We start from the raw sequence: 24,661 nt of genomic DNA, 5'->3' as shown, positions 1-24,661 counted from the left end.
TGAGGGCTATAACCCCTTTACCTGCCCATCCCTAGAGTCTTCTTTTTTGCCCTCCTCCTGCTGTCAAGGCAGCTTTTCTCTGGACACCAAGAACCCTACAGGAACACTTTTTCTGCAGCAGCCTGATTTTGCTTTTCTGGAGCCAATAGTAATAGTAATAATGATAATAATAATAATAACTTGAATGCTTTAAAGAGCTGGTTAGCCCTATCCACTGGTTCTACGGGGGTACTGAGGCACAGAAACACAGAAGTTGGACCCTCTATATTAACTCAAGAATGTGATAAATATCTCTTTGAGGATGAGCTTATGAAAGGGCTCTGCACTCAGCACAGAACTTGCTCCTCCAGAAATTCACAGAAAAAACAGGGTTACTAGAATGAGTGTGAAATCCTCAAGAAGGTGGCCTACGGAGCCTTCCAGTCCTTCCCCCAAATCTGTTCATCTATGATACTCAAGCAGGTTTTGCATTTCATTCTTTCATCCATACTAAGCTTTAAACCTACTTTTCTAAACACTACTGTAGTGTTTAGTGAAGAGGGGAACGATTAATGCTCCCATGTCCCACTGGTAGGCTCTGTCAGAACAAGACAACTCTCCACTGTGTACTCTGTGCCCATGGAAAGCAAAGAGAACTAATACACTAAAAGCACTTATGCACACTCACACCATGATCATTCCACTCCTGAGCTGGCAGGGCTTGCTGGGGATGTGGGTAGATGACAGTTCCAGGTGGGCTGGGTGCCAGAAAGGCAGGCTTGAAAGTATAGTGGTGTGGGGCTTTAAGTCCAGCCCTGGACCAGCAACAAGAGGAGGCTTTGGGCTGGCACTATGGATCAGTCATACGTGGCTGCCCGAATGCTGAGCATGGGCTCCCTTTCCAGGCTAGGTTACACAAGAGCTCCTGAGATTCTGGAAAGGTTCCTGCATGGGTGAATGCTTTTGACAAAGATGTTTCCTATGTTATATAAAACTGATGAATGTTTTCTGATTTATGAGCAAAAGCCATTAATGTTTAAATCTTTCTTTTTTATGATGAATAAATACATTAAAAAAACCCAATTTCCTAAATGGGTAAGGGGTATTAAGGAATCTATTCCTGAAATCATTGTTTCGCTATATGATAACTAATTTGGATGTAAATTTTAAAAAATAAAAAATAAAATTAAAAAGTAAAATAAAATAAAATAAAATAATTTTTTAAATGTTTATTTATGAGAAGGAGAGAGAGAGACACAGAGCATGAGAGGGGAAGGGGCAGAGAGAGAGGGAGACACAGAATCTGAAGCAAGCTCCAGGCTCTGAGCTGTCAGCACAGAGCCCAACGTGGGGCTTGAACTCACGAACTGTGAGATCATGACCTAAGCTGAAGTTGGACACTTAACCAACTGAACCATCCAGGCGCTCCTTAAATTCAGCCTTTAAAAAAATTGTTTAACGTTTATTCATTTTTGAGAGACAGAGAGAGACAGAGTGCGAGCAGGGGAGGGGCAGAGAGAGAGGGAGACACAGAATCTAAACCAGGCTCCAGGCTCCTAGCTGTCAGTACAGAGCCTGATGTGGGACATGAACCCATGAACTGTGAGATCATGACCTGAACCGAAGTCAGATGCTTAACCAACTGAGCCACCCAGGCACCCCAAATTCAGGTTTTTAAAGCAATGATCAAAGCTGAATAATGAGCAAACAGCATCAACAAGTCACACAACCCCAGCCTTTTCAGTGTATGGGCCACAACCAACTGTAGGTGGTCAGAAAGCCCCATAAGGAGCCTGCTGAGAGATAGAAGCAGGATGGCTGGGAAGCACCAAGGAGGCCTAAACCAATGCTGACACTGCCTGCCAATCCTACAGATTCAAGCCTGATGGGGAAGAATCCCGATGATAGAAGTCTAGTCTGTGCTGTGATGAAGGGAAATCCAAGATAAATACATGTACTAGTAAGAGGCAGGACAGGCCTCCTTTGACTAAGGTTAAAATCCGTTCGTTTTTATAGCTCATATGTTCTATGGCAGATTAGAAAATCAACATTAATTCTCTATGTAATCTAATAAATGTAAGGGGAGGGGCAGAAGCCCCTGCTATAGGAACATCAGCATTTATAGACGTGCAAGGGTGCTCTGTGGGGCTGTCTCATACCCTCAATCTGGAATTGGTTTCCAAACCACAGAATTAAACTGTTACATATTTTTTTCCCCAGAGAAAATCATGCTGCCTCCAAAGCTGATGCACATACGTGGACATCCACCCACTTATCGCCCCCACACCACCCTCTGCAGCATGCCTAGATGGCATGCATTATTGTAGAACCTAAAGAGCTGAACAGCTTGCCTAATGACACCTACCTTGCCTTTGTTGAAGTAGTGGATGATCTTGCGGCACAGTCCCTCTTTCCGCTGCCACTCTGTCTGGGATGGGTAGTGGAGGAATTCCCGAAGTGGCCGTTCTTCCCACTGCAGCAGCTCACAGTAGAGGAGCAGAGTGAATGCGGCCTCTGTGGGGAACAGGCAATATGGAGATCCAGGGACTTCTCCTCAGGGGTCCAGGGGGAGTCTGGTGCCAGGGGACTAGCCCAAGCACTCTGCTAGGATAGGGCATGTGCAGCCCAGGTCAGGGAAACTGGATACCAAAGGTTACATAGAGGGGCTGCCCAGCCAGCCAATAACCTTTGCCCATAGCATTAAGGAGTCAAAGATCCTGGTAGACAACTTCCTCTCATAGCCTAATTATCGATACTGGGCTCCAGATGAAGTATGACCGAGCTACCTGAGAATTTGTGCACAAGTTACCTTGCTTTGGGAGACACAGACATGTCAGAGACAATTCTTGGGTTCCTTTTTAGTCAATGTATTACAGCTTCCTTTCCAACCTTCTCAGAACTGGCTCTTGCAGGAGGGCACTGATCAAGTCTTCTCTCAGCCCTCCCTAAGCCAGCCCCAGTGCCTACAGTAACATTTTCTGACCTTAGCATGGCCTTCGTCTCTACTGTTTCTACAAGGACCAGAGAGACATGTAAATGGTGGTAAGTGTGTGATGGGCCTGTAGCCAGAAGCTCCATTCCTGGAGGAGCTCAAAGTTGATGCTGAACTCAGGGCAGAGGCCTAGTGACACTTTACCCTACATGTGGAACTGTTCAAGAAAGTTATATAAAACAAGAACAACTAAATACTGTGGCCCTAAATTCTAAGGCATGAGTCACACTTAATTACAGCCACTGATCAGGGTCCTTATTATACAGTCTGCTCTTTCCTGTTCTATTTGGTCATTTTTGGTGGGCATCTCCTAGTGGTAAGGTAATTAGCTCTAGCTTTTGTCTGGCCTTCAAGGCCCTACTCAAGTCCGCTACCAATAACTGTGAAGAATCTCATTTCTAACTATTCCGTGACCCACTTCCAGTTTTAGCCAAACACACCTGCCTGCAGCCACTCCCCAGGCTCTTCCTCATCCTTATCCTTGCCTCTCTGCCTGTGCTCTGGTCACTGGACCTTCCTGCCCAGGGATGCACATGCTTCCTTACTGGATCCGGATGGGAAGTCTTTTATTTCTGGGGAACAAGCTCCTGAGGCACTCAAGGGCTCCCTTTGGAATTTAGGAAACCAGGTGAAATTTTTTTCTTTTCTGATCATATCCTTTTCAGATGTTATTCCTGAGGCCACCAGAGACAAGGCTTAGCACCCTCTCTTTCTGTCCAAATCCCTGGCCCCACCTCTCAGTCATGGCCCAGACCTCTAGGAATTTAGTAAATGCCTCTATATTATATGGAATTTATCAAAGTCTATTGTCTTCTCAGAGGCTTGCTGCAATCATGGGTGGAAGTAGACGGAGAGAATGGCAGATTCAGTCTAGTCATTTCAGATTTAATTCTTGTTAACTTATGTGGTCAGAAAAGGTGGAATCTATGCCAAACAATCCCTTACATCTAGAAATAAGGAAGGAGGGTTCTGTGTTTCTACAAACCCATCTAATTCTAGTAATGTTTGTGGATAAGAATAGCTTGAATTTCATGGTTTGTCACACAAATTCAAGTCCTATGGCTCAAGAGCTAGGATGTAGTGGCTGGCCACCACAGTGAAGAAGGTGGCTATTTTGGGGAAGCTATGGCACCAGGTGATCAGTCAGGAGATACATGCATGCACATACCCTCCTGACTGAGTGGTACTCAGTAAACAGTGTGACAGGCAGGCTGAAATGCTTTTAAATTTGTTCTATTAGAAAGGGCCTTAGTAATAAATTGTAGAAAGGGGCCCTATATGGTCCGTCAGAAAGCCAGATGAACACTCTCAATACTTTCTATTGGAAAATCAAAGTGGGGCTGCTGTGCATTTTGCGGGGAAGAGCCTAGACTGCAAAGCAGTTCTGCTAGCAAGTTCAGAAGTTAGGCAGATATTTCAGTGTTATGGCCTCATGTAGCTCTGGCTGTGAAGGTTTTCAAGGTCAAGAAGGCTCTGCTCTTAGAGAGGGACAGTGAGCTCAGGATGCTCTGAACCTAGTGCATGAGAATTTGGAGGTTACCCTTGAGGCCTCAGAGGGGATGGACAGGAGGCAAGGAGAGAGCAGAACAGCCTCAGACAGCAGAGGACATGGCATGAAGGCACAAGTGGAATTTATGCCTGCTTTCTTTCTGCCATATGTGACAAAGGATTTGAGGGAAAGAATGAAGTGAGGGGGCAACATAAGCCCCAACACTCCGCTAAGATCTGTCAGGCACCAGCTCAGAGCCTTTCTCTGCTAGCTGTGCACACCTGTCCAGTCTGTCCTCACAGGGAGACATGGTTGGGTCCCCCTTCTACTCACCTGTGTAGTTTTCAGCCTGCAAATGCATGTCACAAAGCTTATGGATATAGCGGATATACATCTCTTCTTTGTTAATCTCAGATTTGTAAAAGTTCTGTGAGAGAGAAAAGGAAATACGCATAAAGATGAGAGAGGTTTCCACCTGTGGAGGCCATACCTGAGCTCCAGGCAGCTGGCCAAAGCCCTGGGTGTACTGGACAGGAGGAGGGCAGGCCATGGGCACAGACAGCACCAGCAATAGAAAGGATCAGCCAGAAGGCACAACTGCTCCCCAGGTATGGTGGAACGAATGGCAGATCTGCGGGAGTCCAAATATTGAGAAAGAGGAGGAGTGCCAAGGCAGACTGGGAATTAGGGTATTTCAGGGTTGACTGGACCTTGTTAAGAGGCCAAGGGTAGAGTTCTGTCCAAGGAGAACATTCCTTTCTCAAGTGAAAATGTGACTGGTGAGGTGCAGGTCTCTGAGATATTAGGGACAGAGCTGATATCCTGACTCAAGTCCTTAGGCTTGCAGCCACAGTAGAATGGCCAAGCCTGTCACAGTGCAGGCCAGAAGCTATTCCGCTGGGCAGATAGGAGGAGGGGCCCATGTCTTCTCACCATCAGGTTAACAGTGCAGCCAATCTTCTTATTCTCTGTTTCCTCTCCTTTCATGCAGTCCCTGGAAAGGAAAGCACAGATGAATGTCCCATGGGATGAAGTGGTGGCTCTGGAACAATGCATAGAACTGCAGTGTCACAGAGGCATTAGTATAACTAAACCCTAAATTAAGATGCTCTCCAACAGAAAATGCTTCCACAGGTGGGGGCTATACAGTGAGCTCCCTCTGAGGTTTGGACCCACTCCTAGGGTTCAGAGATCTCTGTTCAACTGAACCTCTCATTCTGGTGGCAGACTGTAGAGCCCAGATGGTACATTAGGGTAGTACCAATATCCTCAGCACAGAAGAGTGTATCAGTAAAGATAAACGTCAAATCCTCAAGTCCCCAGAAGGAGAGGCACAGAGCTTTTCTTACAGGGAAAGTTTCATTTTGTAGGTCAGCGTTCAACAGAAGCCAATATGCTCCACTCCAGAGACCTAGCTTCAAGACCCTGTGGTTACAGCAACCGTGGCATGGCCACCATGTTAACCATCTTACTGGCTTTTCTCCCTATGGTTTCCTTCCTGTGTACTAAGTAGAAGCAGCAGGTTTAAAGTTTCTTTCTGATTTAGGGGTAGCTTCACCCAGGCTGAGTTACATTCATGCTGATCAGAGCAGGGTTGGGTGTAAGAGGGGTCAAGGCTGGTCTATGAGACACAGAACAACAGGAACACTGAGAATGGATCCTTCCCTAGGGAGAGAGGAGGCCTGGTCAAAACCAAGCTCCTCTGGAAGTAGCAGAGGCTTGGCACAAGGAGACAAAGGAGAAGGAGAACCAGAATGGTGAATCTCGCCAGAAGCCTCCTCTACACACAGCCAGCCAGAGTTCCATCTGTTTGCTGTGTCTCCTTCTATGGCACTCTACAGTGCCCTGGCATATAGATACAGTTCCTTGTGTAGCTGTGTGTTAGGGAAAGGCAGCATAAGTGGGTTTATGGACCACTAAGATCAGGTGGAGAGAGTATCTTGACTTTGCTCTACTAACAGGCATGGGGCCCAGTGAGAAACATCACAGTTGGGAGTCAGGAGCCTTAGTCCAAGTCACTGAACCTCTGGGTGATAATGTGACAAAGTTAGTTATTCCCGCCTTCCCAGCTGCAATCCAGCTCACAAAGGGATAACTTCTTTGAAAGAAAGGAATACTGAAAAATCCACACAACTCTCATGATATTCTGCAAAGCCAAGTGTCCTCCCTTCTATGGAGGGCTACTATCAGAAGTGGCAGCTCTGTGGGATTTGAAACCAAGGTCATCCTCCTTTTTTGGTTCCCTAACTGCCATATGGCATTTGGTTCCTCTGTAGTCAGACATGGGGGTCCTTAACAGGCTACTGCAGAACCTTTTAGTGCTAGTAGGGACAGGAAAGTGCTGTGACTTTTTAAGAGGTGGACCAGATGGCCAACTAGTTAGTTACAAGCAACATAGAAGGTGGCAGGAAGCATCTGTCTCTCCAATAAGTTGGCGGATAGAGAGTAGTGAGGTCTCAACTAGCTACTTTGGCATTTAATGTTTTTTTTGTTTTTGTTTGTTTTGTTTTTTCTAGAAAGCATCTGAAACACTTACCAGGCATCACCTTCTGTTTGGCTATAACTAGAACTTCATTGCCAAGTCAATTAAACAGGAAAGTATTGTCCTCAACCCTGTGATGGCAGGGGCATTCCCTGCACCTTTGTGCTCTATGACCACCTCTCCCATGCACTGCTAACAGCTGCCTCTTCTCTTCTGTGTGGCTGTGCATCACTTCTGTGTGGCTACTCAACATAGAGGACACCTTTAAAGCCTCTGACTTGGGTGCAGCCATTGCTCTCCCCTGTTCTTTCTCTGGAGGACGAACAGGGAAGACCCTCCTAAAGAGGCTTCTGAAGCAACCGGTTGTGAGCACTGGGCTTGTGGTGACCTAGACCAGGGCCCAGGCAGCCCTTAGTGCAACTGGAGAGGCCTGAGAAAGGAAGGCTCCATAACCTCCAGTTCCTTTTCCAGGTGGAGGTTACACTTAAAGTCCCAAGGGCTTGGCAACCCTAGCCCTGTCCCTGTATGTTCCAGGGCACTAAGAACCACTCCCCCTACCCCACGGGGCTCTGCTTCCTAACCTGAGAAATACAGTTGCCACCAGTGAGCATTTTATATCTGACACAGAGTATCATTCACACAAAAGTTGAAGAGGTACTCCTCTGAGTACTTAAGGTTCATGCTAGTCTAAAACAGAGTCTCACACTCTAGGTTCAGATCATTCTGGAGTATAACCTATTAATTATTTGCCTAATCAATGTATATGTATCTGTCAACTATTTTCTTAGTAGGTTCTTATTGCACTAAATTGCACTGGGGTAAAAGAGACTACTTTGGTTCCTGCACGGTCTTTCAATTGGTCAATATATACTGTACACTTGGGACCAGGGAGATAAGGACAAGGTCCCTGCCCTCAAGAGGCTTCTCTCTTCAATTGAATGAGTCAGAAAGGTGACAAATGATTATCATGCAAGGTGACTGATGCTTTGAAAGAAGTGTATACAGAGATCCAGGTAAGCTTTTATCTGGCAAAACTTCCTTGATGGGGCTTGGTAGGAAGGCCACTCTTGGGAGGACATAGCATGTAGAGAAGCCTGAAGAGAAGGGATGTGAGTGGAGACAACACGGATGAAAGAATAGGGCATGGCTCTTGAGTCAGATGTGGGTTCAAATCCCAGCAATGGCATTTCCTATCACTGGTGTTTCTTCACTGATAAAAACAGGGATAACCCTTCACAGCTCCTTATGGGATTAGAGATAATGCTTGTCAAGCACAAAGCACATAGTGTATTTTTAACAGATAAGAGCCATGATAAACCTTGTGGTATTTCCTTTTGTGTTAACAGGGAGCAACACTAGGAGGTTAGCATGTGCACATGGGTGCTGGGACTGTCAAGCAACAGGGCTGGAGGAGTAGGCAAAGGCCAGTTTATAAAGGGGCTTTGCTGCCATGTGAAAGAGCATGAACTTTGTTTATTAATGAACCCATTATTGAGACAAGAAATGGAAGAGAATGAAATTGGGTTTGGCCACGAGTTTGAGTTGTTTGTACAAGGTAGATACAAAAATCAAACAGGCAGCTAGAACTAGGCTAAGAAATTAATTTAGGCTCTTTCTGGTAGGCCACAGTGAATAGAGCTTAACCTTTAGTAAATGTTTTAGGGCGGGGGAGGTATAGAGTTTTGTGCATCCCTCTTCCCTGTCTGATAGCAGGTACAGAAAAGGCTGGGGATATGGCATGAACAAAGGAGTCCACTATTCTAAAAGGCATCCCCAAAAGGCCACTTGTCAACTTTTAAGGTCCAGGAAAAATGGGCTGAAACTTGCACAAGCACAACTGTGCTACAGGAAGAGGGGATGCCTAACATGGGAACCCATTTCTCAGGAATTCCATTTCCATGTCCAGATAGTACACTGGACACCTGAGTCTTCTGCAAAGCAGAAGTCTTGCCATAGGAGTACCTTCTATTCAGCAGCAACTGGAGGTGGCCTAAACCCCCTCATTTCCTGATGCATGGGTTGGAAGTGCTCTCCTTTGGCGTTTACATGTCTTGTAGCACAGAGAAGACAACTATTGCTTGGGGATGGATTTCCTCTGTCATTCCTCATTCCCTATCACCTCCCTCTAGGCTCCTAAAAGGTACCCTTAGCCACCACATGAACTCTGCTAAGAGAATAATGAAGCCTGCAATGGTGGCTTCATTGCCCCATCTGGAGTAATTCAAAAGCTGTGATATGACAGAAAGCAAGATTTCATGAAAAAACTAATTTTATATGAACTCTCAAACTAAACATAGCATAAAGATCTCTGAGCTCACAGGCTGCTTCCTCTAATCTGTTCACGGTCAGGACCAAGGGACAGAAAAAAACACTTTAGGCAAAGAATGGAGGCATGGAAAAGTAGGATCCCCAGTGCCTGGAAAAACCAACTGGAAGTCCTGCTGTGTCACACTTCTGTACCGGGTGATATTTCCCCGCCCATCTGTCATATGGCTCTCAGGAACACAGCACAAAGGACCTACAGTTGTTTGCTGCATTGCTCTGAGCTGTGACCTTTCTGGATGGAAACCTGCGTGTCCCTGGGATGCCTCCTGGATATATGTGCTCACATATCAGGGGGGATCCTAGGAAGCCCTGGCCTACCCCTGGGAGAGGACTCTTTCCCTCTCTTTGGCCATCACTAGATTCCCAATGACTGATGATGGCACCCAAACCAGAAGAGTCCTCCCCCTGAAGGCCACATGGTTTCAATTTTAAGGTCAGAGGATGTCCTTGCTGAGGCAAGTATCCTGATCAGACAAAAGGTCAGATAGGTAGGTGCCGGAGAAGATACCTGTAGTCAAGAAGGCGTTCCATGAGGCGGGTGACTGAGGTCACAAAGGAAATGCCGGTTTCACGCCATGTTTCCTGTTCAACCTTCTCCAGTAGGCTATTAGTGGGAGGGTGGAGGGAAACAAACACAGTATACAATTTATGAGCCTTCCTTGGGCACAAAAGTGAGGTCCCAGAGCCCATGGAGCCTGTGATGGATCTGGAGACAGAAGACTTACCACACTACAGTCTTACCTGGGGTAGGGCCCAAACAGCTGGGTTCTACTCCATGCAGCAGAAAGCAAAGACAAGGTGATTACTGAACTGGCAGGAACAGATGAGCATATTTTCCATTTTCCTGTATAAGTTCCTAAGGATGCCAATGAACTGAGGAAGGGGTTTTAAAGCCCCAGCCCTTTAGGTGTATGCTGTGAGGTTTGTTCTAAAACAGCAGATGAATAAGAGCCCACTGAGGATGGATCTGGCTTTGCAGTTGGCCAACTACCTCCATCACCACTCAGAGGCATCCTCAGCAAACATACAAACTCAACTTTTCATGTAAACCAAGGAAAAGGTTCCGACTAGTCTTGAGGGCCCAGTATGAAGGGCAGTGAGTGAAACTAGGAGTTATACCTGGTCATCTCCACTGTCAGGGGATGTTTCCAAGTGAAAATTGCCAGATCCAAGAGCTAAATGCCCAGGTCCTTTTCTCATTTGCCAGCCCATGCTCCTGGCACCTCAGGGTAGCCTCTGGCTTCTCTGCCTTCCCACAGACCTCTCCTAGAGGATGATGACCTAGAATTTCTGCTTGCTCTAGTGATGAGCCCAGGTCCAGGTCTCATTCCTGATTCCTTTCTACACTGTCCCTCACTCCCTAAAAGTCATGAAAGTCACCTGGAGTGGCAGGCCCAGCTAAAAGCCCAGCACTGGGTACTCCCACTCACAACCTGGCTGCTGTTAATGCTGCCATGACGGCGACAGTCTTCCCCACACAGAGTATATGGCCTGAGCTGAGGCTTCTGGGAAAGTGAGGGTTTCCCATGTGACCTATATTACTAGAGAGAGAAGGCACACCATTGCTCTGGCCTCTGAGCTGTGTGGATGAAGCCACTGTGTCAGTATTTCCCAAACTATTCTCCAGAGCTCTGCTGTCCTGGAGGACCAAGAAAGGTGTTCTGCGAGCAAACAAGCCTGGGAAATGCTGGTCACTACACACTCCTGTCAGAGATATTTCACATCTTTCTGCCTATTAAAGGCTTTGCTAAGTCCTGTAATAGAGGTCTGCTCAATTTTGTTTAATTGAATCTTTTCTGAACTGACCACTTACTTTTTTCCCCCAGCAACTTCCCCAAAACACAAATTGGGAAATGCTGCTTTATGGTTCTCGGAAGTTTTCAGTCCTCAAACATGATTTAGAAGAGTTTATGAAACACTATTTGGTCAGGTAATTAGTAAGTGCAAGTTATTTGTGTGCTTTTTCCTTTGTAGTAAAATCATCTGTTAGTGACTTAGGAAGAGATTTCTCTGCATTATTTCCACAGTTAGAAATATCTTTAGCTAAAAGAAAAATACTAAGGTATAGATTCATTTACACAAATTATACTTACTTAAATTTCATAAATTCACATTTTGTGTGACTCATTAAGGAACAAAGTGGGTAGGATATAGTAGAAAGATTCCCCCTTCTTGAAATTGGAAGATCTGAGTCCTCCCCCCAGATCGGCTTTTCACAGGTCATTCAACCGAGGGCATGCTAACACTTTCCTCATCTCAGTTTCACCACCTTTAGTCATGAAGATAATTTCTGCCCTGCTCACTTCACAGGTGTGTTGTGAGGATTAAGTAAGAAACGTCAACACATTTGTACACTGTAAAGTTCTAAGCAAGTGTACAGTATTATTATTGGAAAAATATGTTATAGGCTTGTCTTCAAAATGGCATGAAAACAAAGAAAATATTAAAGCTGGAAATAATGAGTGAGATGGGAGGGGACTCTAGAGCTATAAAAGTCTAAAGATTTTGTTTTTTTGGAAGATAAAATGTCCAGCATCACTATCTATCTGGGAGAATCATGGCTCTCCTGAGTCCCTCCTTTGGACTTAGCCCTGTGGCAAAGACTCTTGGCCTCCAACATTTCAAGACAGGAGCTATGAGGGGCGCCTGGGTGGCTCAGTCGGTTAAGCGTCCGACTTTGGCTCAGGTTGATCTCGCGGTCCGTGAGTTTGAGCCCCGCATCGGGCTCTGTGCTGACAGCTCAGAGCCTGGAGCCTGTTTCAGATTCTGTGTCTCCCTCTTTCTGACCCTCCCCTGTGCATGCTCTGTCTCTCTGTGTCTTAAAAATAAATAAATGTTAAAAAAAAAAAGACAGGAGCTATGAATGTAGACCTGGGAAAATCCCTGACATCACTCAGTACAAACACCCTGTTTCACAAACAGGGAAACTGTCCTGGAGAGTGGGCACAACTTTTAAAGTCACAAGATCCATGGTAGTGTTTTTTCAAGTTGATTGTACCATCTTATGAAGCAAGGATTTAACTTTTTACCTCTCAGAAATGCCAGCACTGAGCCCTCAGAGAGTCCCCATGGGCTGTGTGCCCAACTGGATACAGTGCATGCTATGAAGACATATAAAGACCCTTTTCCTATCAGCAAATCTAAGAGCTCAGAGTTACCGCCTGTCTCTACCTCTTTAGTCAACTATGGCAATCCCTGAGAGCTTGCTGCCATAATGCCACCGTCCTATTGACTAGGAACAATCTAGGTCACTCCTGATACTCACCCTCTGAAGCCCAGCCAGCATGGGTTGCACCCCTACCCCTCATCAGCCCATTTCACCCCCTCCCCCAGTGTGGGGTGCTTGGGGCTAAAGCAGCTTACAGCAGGCCGAAGAGCTCTCTGTAACTCTCGTCGCCTTTCCCTTCTGACACCATGCTGTCCAGCTTGTCAATCAGCTCAGCCTCCACCTAGAGGGAAGCAGAGACTTCATGAACCCAAGCTGACCTCAGAGGAAGATTGGGAAATCTAGCTCCTACCACAGGTGAGAATGGCTGGGAACTGCTTCCTGATTTTATCCTTGTACCAAATAAATCCAAGGGAAGGCAGGACCTCATCTACAGCACCAAGAAACCACTCTGCCCCCTTGATTAGGAAGGCTCCCCACTCCAGTGGTTTAAAGTTGGAACTTACACACCTCAGATACTCTTTTCCCAGTCTAGGGTCAAAAGGCAAGGATTCCATGGAAAGAAAAGTATTTTGGATACAAAAGAGGTCTTTGTCAAGTGTTTCTCTTTCTTAAAAAAATGTACACTCAAAAGAAATTGTGTGAGTAAAATACATTTGGTTAGAACTTTACCCTCTAGTCAGCCAGTCACAAAGGAAGCTTGCAGCAGGGCTAGCCCTTACTCGAATGACTGACATGATTCTGAGTTGAGCAAGGTATGAGTGTATCCTTCAGAGATTCTACTTCAGGATAAAAAGCTCCACTGTTTGTCCCCATAGGACCTAGAGCCCTTGGGGCTGCTGCCTCGCCACTGCCTCATCACTGGGGCACCTGCATTTGTTACTGAATTCTTAAACCGTGAGGAGCAATACTGTACTTTTTCCTACCCAACTGATCTGCAAGGTGTTCAGCAGTGCTCAGGCACTTCCAACAAGCCTCACTGGATTTACTCTGAGGTGAGAAATTAGTCATAAGTGATGTGAGATAAAAGTCTTTTAAACCCCTCATTAGCCTTTAAAATGTGGTACTGGGAGCGCCTGGGTGGCTCAGTTGGTTGAGTGTCTGACGTCGGCTCAGGTCATGATCCCACTGCTCGTGAGTTTGAGCCCTGCATCAGGCTCTGCTGACAGCTCAGAGCCTGGAGCCTGCTTTGGATTCTGTGTCTCCTTCTCTCTGTCCCTACTCTGCTCCCACTGTCTCTCTCTCTCTCTCAAAAGTAATAAACATTAAAGAAAAAATTAAAAATTTTTCATGTAGTATTGTGGCACCTCACACCACTCAAGAGTGGCTAAAATTAACAACTCAGGAAACAACAGATGTTGATGAGGATGTGGAAAAAGGGTAACTCTCTTGCACTGTTGGTGGGAATGCAAACTGGTGCAGCCACTCTGGAAAACAGTGTGGAGGCTCCTCAAAAAATTGAAAACAGAATTACACTATGACCCAGCAAGAACACTACTGGGAATTTATCCAAAGGAAACAGCGTTCTGATTCATAGGGGTACATGCACCCTAATATTCATAGCAGTGCTATCAACAATAGCCAAATTATGGAAAGAGTCCAAATGTCCATCAAGTGATGAATGGATAAAGAAAATGTGGTTTATATATACAATGGAATACTACTAAGTGATGAAAAAGAATGAAATCTTGCCATTTGCAACGAGGATGGAACTGGAGGGTAGTATGCTAAGTGAAATAAGAGAAACTCAGTCAGACAAAGACAGATATATGTTTTCACTCATATGTGGAATTTGAGAAACTTAACTGAAGGCCATGGAGGAAGGGAAGGAAAAAAAAATAGTTACAAACAGAGAGGGAGGGAGGCAAACCATAAGAGACTCTTAAATACAGAGAACAAACTGAGGGGTTGATGGGGGTAGGGGAAATGAGTGATGGGCATTGAGGAGGGCACTTGGGATGAGTACTGGGTGTTGTATGTAAGTGATGAATCATGGAAATCTACTCCCGAATCCAAGAGAACACTGTATATACTGTATGTTAGCTAGTTTGACAATAAATCATATTAAAAAAATAAATGTGGTATTTTGGTATTATTTATATAAATACTTCATATAAACAAAGAGGCATGGCTGCTTTTAATAATGAGCTATAACAGAAGCATTTTCTCACTTCACATAGGGCCAAAGAGTCCTAAAGCAATGAAGTTATAAAAAAATAATTGAATTAGAAAATTCATTGTAGGCAATTATGGTTTCTGAACCCCTTCAGCAGGAAATGAGAATGGATGAATAAATGTGGCTCTGTTTACAGTGGTCTGCTCCGCAGAGACTGTCGTACATTCATGTATGGCCTGATGAGTCAGCTGCTTTAATATGCATTTCAGAGAAAGAAAATCTGAGACCAGGGGTCCTTAGGGATTGATGCCATGTCTTTCTCTGTGTGGAGAAGAGACTTCAGCAGGGACTTGCCTGGGGTCATGTAAAGTCAGATAGAGCCAGGACCAGAGGCCAAGGGATCTCATTCTCAGTTCAAATCTTGTCTCTTCTTACTGGGTCAATCAGTGGCCCACAAGCCTCCCAGGGGAAGAAGGGTCTGTTTATAACAAGGGATCTCTCTTCAAACATGCAGGTATAGGTAGATTGTGTTTTCCAGGACACGGCAAATAGGGGAAAGGGACCTGGAGCAGCAGGGGGTATGACTGTGTAAACATGGGTGCAGTAGTTCCCTTGAATTCTCAAAATGGGCCCCTGGGCTAGCAGTATCAGTCATTAGATATCATTAGAAATGAAGATTCTCAGGCTCCCAGTGGATCATAAACTTGGGAAAAGGAGAAGCAATCTGTTTCAATAAGCCCTCCCAGTTGTGATGCCTATTCAAGTGTTAGAACTTCTGTATTAGGCAGAGGAGTTGGTGATGGGAGGATATGGGGATATTGATTCATCACCCTCTATAGTGCTGATAAAGGGAGAAGTTATTAGGAGAAACTGAGAAATCCAAAACAAGTAATGCTGCAGATCAATGTATGCAAAACCAATGTCTTTAAGTCAAATAAAATGCTAAGTTCTTCAAATGTATCGTGTCATGGGGTACCTGGGTGGCTCAGGAAGTTAAGTGTCCGACTTTGGCTCAGGTCATGATCTCAAGGTTCCTAGGTTTGAGCCCTATGTCGGGCTCTGAGCTGACAGCTCGGAGCCTGGAGCCTGCTTTAGATTCTGTGTCTCTCTCTCTCTCTGCCCCTTCCCCACTCACACTGTTTCTCTCTCTCTCAAAAATAAATATTAAAAAAAATATATATCATGTCATAGTTGGTAATATTGACAATTTTGGGTTTTCAGAATTACTTTTATTCTATGGAATCAATATTCCTGAAGTGACAAGTGACATCTTATTATACATTCAACAAATATTTGTCCTGTGACAACCAGCTGCCTACTTCAGGGCAAGATATTTACTTCTCTAAGCTTATATTTCCTTGTTTGTGAAGCAGTAATGGTGGTTAACAGTCTTCTTTGGTGTCCCTGTGCTCTAGCTCTTAGAAGTGCTCAATAAATGTTAACTTTGATTTTCATCTCCATGAATCTAACATGTCTCAGGGACTACGTTGGGTTCTAAGGAAAAATGCACAAGAAACAGCCATGGTGTCCAATACCTAGCTCATCATCTGGTAGAGGAGGCAGGGACAACAGCTAACACAGGCCAGCATGGTCAGTGCTTGGTGTGGGGCACACAGAAAGGGTAGCCTGCAGTCTGAGACGTCAAAGAACAGCAGAGTTGTGAGAAGTGGGGTTGTAAGAATGTAATTAAGCTCTAACTTATAAAGGGAGACCTATAAGACTAGTCACAGACCTATCTACTGAAACTTGGCAGGCCAGAAAGGAATGGCAGGAAATCTTCAATGTGATGAACAGAAAAAAATATGTGGCTGAGAATCCTTTATCCAGCAAGTCTGTCATTTAGAATACAAGGAGAGATAAAGGTCTTCCCAAACAAACAAACACTGAAGGATTTCATCACCACTAAACCAGCCCTATGAGAGATCCTAAGGGGGATTCTGTGAGTGAAATGTTGCAAGGACCACAAAGTACCAGAGACATCACCACAAGCATGAAACCTACAGACATCACAATGACTCTAAACCCATATCTTTCCATAATAACACTGAATGTAAATGGACTAAATGCTCCAACCAAAAGACATAGGGTATCAGAATGGATAGAAAAACAAGACCCATCTATTTGCTGTCTACAAGAGACTCATTTTAGACCTGAGGACACCTTCAGATTGAAAGTGAGGGGATGGAGAACTATCTATCATGCTACTGGAAGTCAAAAGAAAGCTGAAGTAGCCATACTTATATCAGACAAACTAGACTTTAAATTAAAGGCTGTAACAAGAGATGAAGAAGGGCATTATATAATAATTACAGGGTCTATCCATCAGGAAGAGCTAACAATTATAAATGTCTATGTGCCGAATATGGGAGCCCCCAAATATATAAAACAATCACAAACATAAGCAACCTTATTGATAAGAATCTGGTAACTGCAGGGGACTTTAATACTCCACCTACAACAATGGATAGATCATCTAGACACAGGATCAATAAAGAAACAAATAAAGAAACAATGATACACTGGATCAGATGGACTTGACAGATATATTTAGAACTCTGCATCCCAAAGCAACAGAATATACTTTCTTCTCCAGTGCACGTGCAACATTCTCCAAGATAGATCACATACTGGGTCACAAATCAGCCTTCATAAATATACAAGAATTGAGATCATACTATGCATACTTTCAGACCACAATGCTATGAAGCTTGAAATCAACCACAGGAAAAAGTCTGGAAAACCTCCAAAAGCATGGAGGTTAAAGAAGACCCTACTAAAGAATGAATGGGTCAACCAGGCAATTAGAGAAGAAATTTAAAAATATATGGAAACAAATGAAAATGAAAATACAACAATCCAAATGCTTTGGGATGCAGCAAAGGTAGTCCTGAGAGGAAAATACATTGCAATCCAGGCCTATCTCAAGAACCAAGAAAAATCCCAAATACAAAATCTAACAGCACACCTAAAGGATACAGAAGCAGAACAGCACAAACCCAGCAGAAGAAGACACCCCAAACCCAGCAGAAGAAGAGAAATAATAAAGGTCAGAGCAGAAATAAACAATATAGAATCTAAAAAAAACTGTAGAGCAGATCAATGAAACCAAGAGTTGGTTTTCTTGAAAAAATAAACAAAATTGATAAACCTCTAGCCAGGCTTCTCAAAAAGAAAAGGGAGAGAACCCAAAAGGATAAAATCATGAATGAAAATGGAATTATTACAACCAATCCCTCAGAGATACAAGCAATTATCAGGGAATACTATGAAAAATTATATGCCAACAAACTGGACAACCTGGAAGAAATGGACAAATTCCTAAGCACCCACACTCTTCCAAAACTCAAACAGTAAGAAATAGAAAACTTGAACAGATCCATATCCAGTGAAGAAATTGAATCAGTTATCAAAAATCTCCCAACAAATAAGAGTCCAGGACCAGATGGCTTCCCTGGGGAATTCTACCAGACATTTATTTATTTATTGATTTTTATTTAAAAAATTTTTTTCAATATATGAAATTTATTGTCAAATTGGTTTCCATACAACACCCAGTGCTCATCCCAAAAGGTGCCCTCCTCAATACCCATCACCCACCCTCCCCTCCCTCCCACCCCTCGTCAACCCTCAGTTTGTTCTCAGAGTTTTACAGTCCCTTATGCTTTGGCTCTCTTCCACTCTAACCTCTTTTTTTTTTTCCTTCCCCTCCCCCATGGGTTTCTGTTAAGTTTCTCAGGATCCACATAAGAGTGAAACCATATGGTATCTGTCTTTGTCTATATGGCTCATTTCACTTAGCATAACACTCTCCAGTTCCATCCATGTTGCTACAAAGGGCCATATTTCATTCTTTCTACCAGACATATAAAGCAGAGATAATACCTATCCTTTTCAAGCTATTCCAAAAAATAGAAAGGGAAGGAAAACTTCCAGACTCATTCTATGAAGCCAGCATTACTTTGATTCCTAAACCAGAGACCCAGCAAAAAAAGAGAACTGCAGGCCAATATCCCTGATGAATATGGATGCAAAAACTCTCGATAAGATACTAGCAAGTCAAATTCAACAGCATATAAAAAGAATTATACACCATGATCAAGTGGGATTCATTCCTGGGCTGCAGGGCTGGTTCAACATTCGCAAATCAATCAATGTGATACATCACATTAATAAAAGAAAAGGTAAGAACCGTATGATCCTGGCAATCGATGCAGAAAAAGCATTTGACAAAGTTCAGCATCGTTTCTTAATAAGAACCCTCGAGAAAGTCGGGATAGAAGGAACATACTTAAACATCATAAAAGCCATTTATGAAAAGCCCACAGCTAATATCATCCTCAATGGGGAAAAACTGAGAGCTTTTTCCCTGAGATCAGGAACACGACAGGGATGTCCACTCTCACCGCTGTTGTTTAACATAGTGTTGGAAGTGCTAGCATCAGCAATTAGACAACAAAAGGAAATCAAAGGCATCAAAAATGGCAAAGATGAGGTCAAGCTTTCACTTTTTGCAGATGACATGATATTATACATGGAAAACCTGACAGACTCCACCAGAAGTCTGCTAGAACTGATACAGGAGTTCAGCAAAGTCGCAGGATACAAAATCAATGTACAGAAATCAGTTGCATTCTTATACACTAACAATGAAGCAACAGAAAGACAAATAAAGAAACTGATCCCATTCACAATTGCACCAAGAAGCATAAAATACCTAGGAATAAACCTAACCAAAGATGTAAAAGATCTGTCTGCTGGAAACTACAGAAAGCTTATGAAGGAAATGGAAGAAGATATAAAGAAATGGAAAAACATTCCTTGCTCATGGATTGGAAGAATAAATATTGTCAAAATGTCAATACTACCCAAAGCTATCTACACATTCAATGCAATCCCAATCAAAATTGCACCAGCGTTCTTCTCGAAACTAGAACAAGCAATCCTAAAATTCATATGGAACCACAAAAGGCCCTGAATAGCCAAAGTAATTTTGAAGAAGAAGACCAAAGCAGGAGGCATCGAAATCCCAGACTTTAGCCTCTACTGCAAAGCTGTCATCATCAAGACAGCATGGTATTGACACAAAAACAGACACATAGACCAATGGAATAGAATAGAAACCCCAGAAGTAGACCCACAAACGTATGGCCAACTAATCTTTGACAAAGCAGGAAAGAACATCCAATGGAAAAAAGACAGTCTCTTTAACAAATGGTGCTGGGAGAACTGGACAGCAACATGCAGAAGATTGAAACTAGACCACTTTCTTACACCATTAACAAAAATAAACTCAAAATGGATAAAGGACCTGAATGTGAGAGAGGAAACCATCAAAACCCTAGAGGAGAAAGCAGGAAAAGACCTCTCTGACCTCAGCCATAGCAATTTCTTACTTGACACATCCCCAAAAGCAAGGGAATTAAAAGCAAAAATGAACTACTGGGACCTTATAAAGATGAAAAGCTTCTGCACAGCAAAGGAAACAACCGACAAAACTAAAAGGCAACCAACGGAATGGGAAAAGATATTTGCAAATGACATATCGGACAAAGGGCTAGTATCTAAAATCTATAAAGAGCTCACCAAACTCCACACCCGAAAAACAAATAACCCAGTGAAGAAATGGGCAGAAAACATGAATAGACACTTCTCTAAAGAAGACATCCGGATGGCCAACAGGCACATGAAAAGATGCTCAATGTCACTCCTCCTCAGGGAAATACAGATCAAAACTACACTCAGATACCACCTCACGCCTGTCAGAGTGGCTAAAATGAACAAATCAGGAGACTATAGATGCTGGCAAGGATGTGGAGAAACGGGAACCCTCTTGCACTGTTGGTGGGAATGCAAATTGGTGCAGCCGCTCTGGAAAACAGCATGGAGGTTCCTCAAGAAATTAAAAATAGAACTACCCTATGACTCAGAAATAGCACTGGTAGGAATTTACCCAAGGGATACAGGAGTGCTGATGCATAGGGGCACTTGGACCCCAATGTTTATAGCAGCACTTTCAACAATAGCCAAATTATGGAAAGAGCCTAAATGTCCATCAACTGATGAATGGATAAAGAAATTGTGGTTTACATACACAATGGAGTACTACGTGGCAATGAGAAAGAATGAAATATGGCCTTTTGTAGCAATGTGGATGGAACTGGAGAGTGTTATGCTAAGTGAAATAAGTCATACAGAGAAAGAAAGACACCATATGTTTTCACTCCTATGTGGATCCTGAGAAACTTAACAGAAGACCATGGGGGATGGGAAGGAAAAAGATAAAAAAAAGGTTAGAGGGGGAGGGAGCCAAAACATAAGAGACTGGTAAAAACAAGAAACTGAGGGCTGATGCGGGGGTGGAAGGGAGGGGAGGGTGGGTGAGGGGTGCTGAGGAGGGCACCTGTTGGGATGAGCACTGGGTATTGTATGGAAACCAATTTGACAATAAATTTCATATTAAAAAAAAAAGAACCTAATTAAGGAAGCCTCTTTGACCCTGGAATTACAATTGAGAAGTTTATCTCAGAGAATAATTAGGAATGGATATGTGTTTTGCAATATTAACAACAACAATTTGGAATGAACTTATGTTTCTAAAACTAGGAGCTGACTAAATACATTGTGGGGTAGGCCATGCAATGGACTACTGTGTAGCCTCTAAACTGAGTGCAGGACAGAGGATCATGAACTGACATGAAGAGATGGTGATGAAAACATGTTACTAAAAAGGGGAGATTAAAAGTCAATACACACCTGAACCCCAATATACACAATGATTCCATTTTTTAACTTAAAAACCTCTACGTACGGGGAAAAAACAGTCTAAAAAGACATACCCTGTCTCCCCCACAAGTTACTAAAATAGTAGGATTATGGATTAAATTTTTTCATTATAGCTTATCTGAATTTTAATTTTTCTACATTAAATACCTATTGTTTTTATAATTAGAAGAAATATTTTTAGTAGGTGGGAAGAAGTAGGGGAGTAGTTAACAGAGCCAAAGCTGTGGATAGCACAACTGTAATCAAGACAAAAATTTTGGTAATTTGGTTATGGGTGGTATTTTTTTCTTAACATTTAAAAAAATGTTTATTTACTTATTTTGAGAGTGAGAGAGAGCAGGGGAGGGGAAGAGAGAGAGGGAGAGAGAGAAAATCCCAAGCAGGCTCCACACTGTCAGTGCAGAGTCCGACATGGGGCTCGAATTCACGAACTGTGAAATAATGACCTGAGCCAAAATCAAGAATGGAACACTTAACTGACCAAGCCACCCAGGTGCCCCAAAGGTTATGGGTGTTCTTGCAGAGAGCAACTTCAACAGAAGTGGGTATACAATACATATTAGACTGGATGGATAGGAGGGTGGGAAATGGAAATGTGGGGATGAAAAGAGTAGACCACTTTTTTTTTTAAATATGAACTTTATTGTCAAATTGGTTTCCATACAATACCCAGTGCTCATCCCAACAGGTGCCCTCCTCAATACCCATCACCCACCTTCTCCTCCCTCCCACCCTCCATCAACCCTCAGTTTCTTGTTTTTAAGAGTCTCTTATGTTTTGGCTCCCTCCCTCTCTAACCTTTTTTTTTTCTTTTTCCTTCCCTTCCCCCATGGTCTTCTGTTAAGTTTCTCAGGATCCACATAGGAGTGAAAACATATGGTGTCTGTCTTTCTCTGTATGACTTATTTCACTTAGCATAACACTCTCCAGTTCCATCCACATTGCTACAAAAGGCCATATTTCATTCTTTCTCATTGCCACGTAGTACTCCATTGTGTATATAAACCACAATTTTTTTTATCCATTCATCAGTTGATGGACATTTAGGCTCTTTCCATAATTTGGCTATTGTTGAAAGTGCTGCTATAAACATTGGGGTACAAATGCCCCTATGCATATCCAATGGAAAAAAGACAGTCTCTTTAACAAATGGTGCTTGGAAAACTGGAAAGCCACAAGTAGACCACTTTTTAAAAATATTTGGTGGCAAAGGGAAGCAGCAGCAAGATTTTGCTTACCAGAGTCAACAAGGTTTACATGGCTTGCTTGATATCAATTTTTCATGATAGTCTTTTTTTAAAGTTTATTTATTTCGAGAGAGAGAAAGAGAGAGAGAGACAGAGTGAGTGCACGTGTGCAAGCGGGGGAGGGGCAGAGAGAGGGTGAGAGAATTCCAGGTTCCGTGCTGCCAGCGTGAAGCCCAACACGGGGTTCAATTCCACAAACTGTGAGATCATCACCTGAGCTGAAATCAAGAGTCAGATACTTAACTGACTGAGCTGTCCAGGAACCCCACGATAGCCTTAATGAGGAAAAGAACACAACTTAACAGCTGAGTCTTAAAGTGTGAGAAATGAGTTCCAACTTAGTCTTCCACAAAGTTATCCTTCTTTATTCACTAGTCGTAATGGTGGAATACAGCCTAGACCCTCTTTTAACAAACTCAGTGACCCATGGTGCAGTTCTGCAATGTCATCTGCTTCTCCATAACTAGGTTCTCTCATCAGGCAGTTGTACATTTTGCATAATTTAGAAGGTTGTGAAAAAAAAGAAAATTAAGTTCTTTTCTGTTTGAAGTTATTATTTTCTGAAGAAATGAAGGCATTAGAGTTGCACACTCCAAAAATGGATTCTTATGTTAAATACTATTTACCCATGATAAAGAACATTTATAAAAAACCTACAACTAGCTAGCATCATACTTAATTGTGAAACACCAAATACTTCCCCTGAAGATTAAGAGCAAAGCAAGGATGTCCACTCTCATCACTCTTATTTAACACCAGACCAGAGGTCCTAGCCAGTGCAATGAAGTAGAAAAAAAAAATAAGGGGCATACAGATTAGAAAGGAAGAAATAAAACTGTCTCTGTTTGAAAGTGATAGGATTAGAGCACTGGGTATTGTATGGAAACCAATTTGACAAGAAATTTCATAAAAAAATGAAAGTGATAGGATTAACTAAATAGAAAATCCCAAAGAATCTCCAAAACCTTCTACAGCTAATAAGTAAGTTTAGCAAGGGTGCAGGATATAATATTAATATACAAAACAACTGTATTTCTATGTACTAGCAACAAACAACTGGAAAGTAAAATTTAAAAATCAGAATAATTTATAATAGCACCAAAACCCAGGAAATACTTAACATATAAATCTAACAACATGTACAAATCTGTATGCTGAAACTATAAAACATTAATGAAAAAATAAAAGAATACCTAAAAAATGGAAAGATATATTGCCTTAATGGACTAGAAGTATGATTAAGTATTACTAAGATATCAATTCTTTCCAATTTGATCTACAGATTATAATGCAATCTCAACCAAAATCTCAGCAGTAATTTCTGCAGATACTGACATGCTAATTCTGAGACTTAAAAGAAAAGGAACTGGAATAGGTAAGACAATACTGAAAAAAAAAATTTGGAGAATTCACACCGCTTGATTTTAAGACTATGAAGCTACCATAATCAAGACTGTGTGGGAATGGTGAAAGGTAAGACATAGATCAATGGAAAGACTGGAGAACTGTATACTATGTACATGTGGAGAGAACTGTACACATACAGTGAACTGATTTTTGACAAAGAATAGTTTTTCTCTTAACAAAGGTGTTGGACCTCCATGTGTGAAAAGGAAAAAAAAAGTCTTGACCCATACTTCACATCTTACACAAAGCCTACCTCAAAATAGGTAATAGATCTAAATATAAAATTATAAAACCTCTAGAAGAAACACAGGAGAAAAAATTTCATGGTCCTGGGCAAAGATTTCTCAGATATGATCTCAAAAGCATGATCTATAGAAGAAAACCATTGATAAAATGGATTGCATAAGAATTAAAAATTTTCATTCTGTGAAAGACACTATTGTAAGTGGGAAGCCAAGCTAAAGACTGGGAGGAAATATTTGTAAATCATATATTCAACAAAAGACTTACATCTAGAATACATAAAGAACCCTCAAACTCAACAATAGGAAAACAAATAACCCAATTAAAATGAATACAAGTTTTGAATAACCATTTCACCAAAGAAGATATAAAGACAGAAACACATTAAAAGATGCTCAACATCATTAATCATTAAAGAAATGGAAATTAAAA

The 24,661-nt window shown here is 42.6% G+C and overlaps 1 protein-coding gene across 5 annotated transcripts in view; it reads right to left on the bottom strand.

Moving 5' to 3' along the window:
• DOCK3 (dedicator of cytokinesis 3) overlaps nucleotides 1-24,661 on the bottom strand; it is a 595,846-nt gene that overhangs the window by 29,980 nt on the left and 541,205 nt on the right. For all 5 annotated transcript variants that reach the window (XM_042929498.1, XM_042929501.1, XM_042929500.1 and 2 more), the window contains 5 exons: nucleotides 12,631-12,716; nucleotides 9,776-9,871; nucleotides 5,394-5,454; nucleotides 4,794-4,887; nucleotides 2,345-2,493 (listed from right to left, as the gene is read on the bottom strand). In XM_042929498.1, the coding sequence (XP_042785432.1) occupies nucleotides 2,345-2,493; nucleotides 4,794-4,887; nucleotides 5,394-5,454; nucleotides 9,776-9,871; nucleotides 12,631-12,716 (486 nt within the window). The remainder of the gene's footprint in view (nucleotides 1-2,344; nucleotides 2,494-4,793; nucleotides 4,888-5,393; nucleotides 5,455-9,775; nucleotides 9,872-12,630; nucleotides 12,717-24,661) is intronic.

Source organism: Panthera leo, chromosome A2 (assembly GCF_018350215.1).
Source record: "Panthera leo isolate Ple1 chromosome A2, P.leo_Ple1_pat1.1, whole genome shotgun sequence".
Lineage (NCBI taxonomy): Eukaryota > Metazoa > Chordata > Mammalia > Carnivora > Felidae > Panthera > Panthera leo.
This window is presented reverse-complemented; position numbering and strand designations above follow the sequence as displayed.